The 4,173-nt window shown below is 37.6% G+C and overlaps 1 protein-coding gene across 1 annotated transcript in view; it reads right to left on the reverse strand.

The window, feature by feature from the left end:
* The window catches only part of CCDC170 (coiled-coil domain containing 170), a 125,924-nt gene that overhangs the window by 19,003 nt on the left and 102,748 nt on the right, over nt 1-4,173 (reverse strand). The window contains exons 10-12 of the mRNA XM_019527233.1: nt 3,338-3,511; nt 2,310-2,552; nt 1,562-1,798 (exon numbers count right to left, since the gene is read on the reverse strand). Of these exons, the coding sequence (XP_019382778.1) occupies nt 1,562-1,798; nt 2,310-2,552; nt 3,338-3,511 (654 nt within the window). The remainder of the gene's footprint in view (nt 1-1,561; nt 1,799-2,309; nt 2,553-3,337; nt 3,512-4,173) is intronic.

Raw genomic sequence — 4,173 nt, forward strand, 5'->3', positions numbered from 1 at the left:
TATATATATATAGTGTTTATCATTTTGTAAGTTTGTATATATATATATAATCTATGTCCTTACCCTTCAATGGTTTTGTTGTAATAATAAATCTGTATATAATTAAGGAATCAAATGACTGGACCTGACTTTATAGAGGACGGAGGTGGCCGCTGGGCTATTGTGTCCCTCCACAGCACGCTGCCCTGCCAATAATTCCCTCAATTGGAGAGGGAAGTACAAACCCATGTACACCCAGGCTACAAATATAACCAAACCCAAGGGGACACAGGCTCCCAGGCTCAGTTCTAGTGCCAGGCCCCACCTTGGCCTAAAGTACCTGGAACCTACAATTACAGGGAAAGTCCTGCTTCAGTAGTAAGCCCTGGAATTTTATCTGCTAAAATCTAAGTACTCTCTCAAGCCCACAAACTACAATTTTTCTAAGGATTATAATGATCGCGTTTGGATGTACTTTTGCAGGGCTTCTAAATCTCTAGTCCTTTTCCCAATGTGAACAGGCGTTAGAGCTTTTCACAGAAAAAAGTTATCAAAGGTTTTTTTTAACAGAGACAAAACTTTCTAGACTGATTCTTGAAAGTGACTGAACCATTTTGACTGAGATTTTCCCCCCAAAAAATATAGCCTGAGGAAAAATGTGGAGCATGGAGAGTCTTTAATAACAGACTATCTATAATGATCACCAAATGCAATAAGCAGTGGCAAATATATGTCATGAGCTGCAATTTTATTGTCGTACTTCTCACTCATCTCACCTCTTAGGGCACCTATACATGTGCCAAATATCTGCTCCAATACATGCTAAATTAATCAAGTCTGCTGAAGCGCGCTAATTAGCATGCTTCAGCAGCGTCTGCATCACATGTATTCACTGTCCCTATACTTCAGAATGACAGCAGGGACACTTTAACTGAAGCTTATCAAATAAGCTTCAGTTAAAGTGCCCATGTTGCCACTTTGAAGTGTGGGATGCATGTGAATACATGTGATGTTGCTCTCGGAGCTGCTGTAATTAAAGCGCCCTCCTCCCCATCTCCACTCTGGAGAACGTGTAAAGATGTCCTTAGATTCTAAGAGATCAGATTAACACATTTTACATCTATGTATTTGAAAGTTCATGGGGTATCAGATTTTAAAATCACTTTCACATAACATTTGTTATACAAAGTTGCATGAGATTGCTTCTAGAAATATTATAACACGCTTTAGTTTTTCATGACTTTGTGGCTTGTATTTAGCTATAAGGTAACTAGATTTTACAAGACAAGATTCATGAAAGACAGAGCAAATAAGTAGTAGTAGAAGTTCTAAATCATTATTAACATCCAAAATTTGATATAAACTGAAAACATGATGTGAAAAATGACAAAAGGTCTTCTACTATTCTTATATTTGCATAACTCCACTGATGGTTTTGCCACTCACAGATAGTGCAGCCACTGCAAACTCACATCAATAAATTCTAAACATGAGTTCCCAGATTGGCAGGATAATTAGTCCACATAGCAAGTTCCCATGTTCTAAATGACATCTCTCAGTTGTCAATCACATTTATACCTACCTGTTTCTCTCTCTTTGTTACCTCTTCCAAGGTTGTTTTAAGTGCCTTCACTTCACTGTTTGTTGCTTCTAGCATATTTCTGGCTCTTTCTTTACCCTCCTTAGCTTCATGCTCCATTAAATGTAGTTCTGATTTGACAGCGATCAGCTGCTTCTCAGCCTTCTCTTTCATCTTTCCCAGCTTTCCTTGGGACTTATTTAGCTCCTCTATGGTTCTGTTCTGTTCAAGGGTTTTAATCTAAAATAAACAATCCACAAAGAAATATTACATTCTTCACACTTTCATCAGTGAAAACCAAATATTAAAAATGGCTCCTCAAGAATGAGTATCTGCTCAGTTGAGCTTAAAAAGGCTGTTTTCACTACTATAATACAACAAACATTTTGAAAACACACAGAACAGTGGAAAAGCCAAAACTTTGCCTGTTTTAAAGTGTCTTCTCCCAGGCTCAAAGTAAAGCAGATTTTCTAAGGTAAAATAAAGCATGATCTGCAGGACTAGTTTAAATTTTAGCCATCGTTACAAAAAAGAATGTGAGCATGTTTGGTATTTTACATGCCATCATATTAACCTGAAATCTTTTGGACAATATTACACATTTCTTAAAGACGCATGATAGATTCTGAAATATCAAATATATTTTGACATTATTAAACTTTTTTTTGCCTAAAACAGATAGGTTTACCAGTTCTTCATTCATATACTTTTCCTTTGTTAGTCACTGGTGAAAGGTACCCTTGTACTTCACCTTAAGTTCACTGGTTTCAGACAATTTGGCTTTCAGGTCAGTATTAGCTTCTCTTGCCAAGTCCAGCTCCTTCTGTAACCTCTCCACCTTCTTATGCAACTTTCTAATAGTGAGGTTGGCCTCATCTCTCTCCACAGCCAGGGCTGTTTGCACTTGTTTCTCTTCTTCCAGCTGAGAGATTTTCTGCCGCAGAAGATTCATGTGCAGCTCTTTGCTCTCAAGCTTTTCTTTCTGAGTCCTCAACTGTTTTTAAGAGAACAAGGACATTTAAATCAAGCAAACAAAAACAAGTTCAACACCCATTACATGTGAATGAACTATCATAATAAGTTTGCTCCTTCTATGGCACATTTCTCTAAATTTGAACTCCTCCTCCTCTTAAAAGGCTGTGTACGATTCTGCTCTGGGTTACACTCACTTTTATCTAGTTCTCCTATATGTCACCATTTATCAGATCACTGTACTTCCTTCATCATGCCTCCGAGCCATCCTTTATATAGTAAAATACTGTACTCCTTCCTGGATGGTTGAATACATATTGCACCTAACACCTGAGATTGCTTTTACAATTACTGAATGTAAGATGTCTGATGGTGTTTGACCCAAACCATACAAAGGTATTGTGCTATTGATATAATCTGTTACCTGTATCTGAATATTTAAAACACTAAGAGAATCAAGGTTTAGGAAAGTTATGTTTTATTGATAACTGGTGAATTCAGTGTGTTGACTGGGCCAAAAAGGGATTTTTCTAGGTTTCAATAACTTCTGCTATTTTTTATATGCTACAAAAGTCATATTTTTGTTAAGAGTGTGCAAAAGTTGTGTTTTGTCTTCAATTAACCAACTTCATAACTGTTGTAAGCAACTTGGTGAATATGGAAATGTATTCAGCAAAATCTCTTTAAGGTTGCAAATAGTATCTATGCATGGGAATACAGTGGGGTCCCACACCAGGTTTCTATAGAAAGAAAATAATTAGAACATCCATCTGTAAAACATGATGAGGTTAACTTTTGTTCATCTACCTTTCTCTGTAGGTTGTGTGCCATGGTCTTGTTTTCAATTACTGCATCACCTTCCAGCTTGACCAACTGCTCTGCCCGAACAAGAATTGCATCAAGTCTCATGTCAAAACCAATTTCAGCTGCTATTCTGTCCAACTTCATTTTATCAGAAAGTTGTTCCAGAAATTTCAGGTACTGAAACAAGAAACAAAAGAGTTTGAAAATAATTTTTTTAAAATTCCCCTCAAGTCCTTCAAAATCTAAACCAATTTCATAGACGCAAGGGACCTTGCGAGATCATTAGGTCCAGTCCCCTGCCCAAGTGGCAGGAAATCAGCTGCGATCAGATCACCCCAGCAAGATAAGCATCCAAGCATTTCTTAAAGGTATCCAGAGTAGGTGCTTGCACCACTTCTGGAGGGAGTCTATTCCAGACTCGGGAGACTCGCGCAGTAAAGAAGTTTTTCCTTATGTCCAGTCTAAAATGGTCTTCCAGCAGTTTCTTTGTACTGGCAGCAACTAAGACCATTTATTGGTGAAACGAAACAGTATGCACCACAGATGATGTGACTGTTAAGGATTTCTCAAATTGTTCTTTTTAAATAGGTATTTGTTTGAAAAAAACACAAACAAACCCCTGACCTCATTATTTAGCATGTTAGTTATAAGCTATTATGGCATGTGGCACTGGCTACCACAGCTAGCCCAAGAGGCAGAGTATAAGTAGAACTTGCATAAGAATGCCAGCTATTCTCAATTGTTCTGGAAGGAGAAACAACATTTTAAACCCATTAGATTATACTCCTACCATAGGTCCTATTTCATATATTTCATAGACATTAGGGCTGGAAGGGACC

This window comes from Gavialis gangeticus, unplaced genomic scaffold (assembly GCF_001723915.1).
Source record: "Gavialis gangeticus isolate Ggan-Ray unplaced genomic scaffold, GavGan_comp1, whole genome shotgun sequence".
Classification (NCBI taxonomy): domain Eukaryota; kingdom Metazoa; phylum Chordata; order Crocodylia; family Gavialidae; genus Gavialis; species Gavialis gangeticus.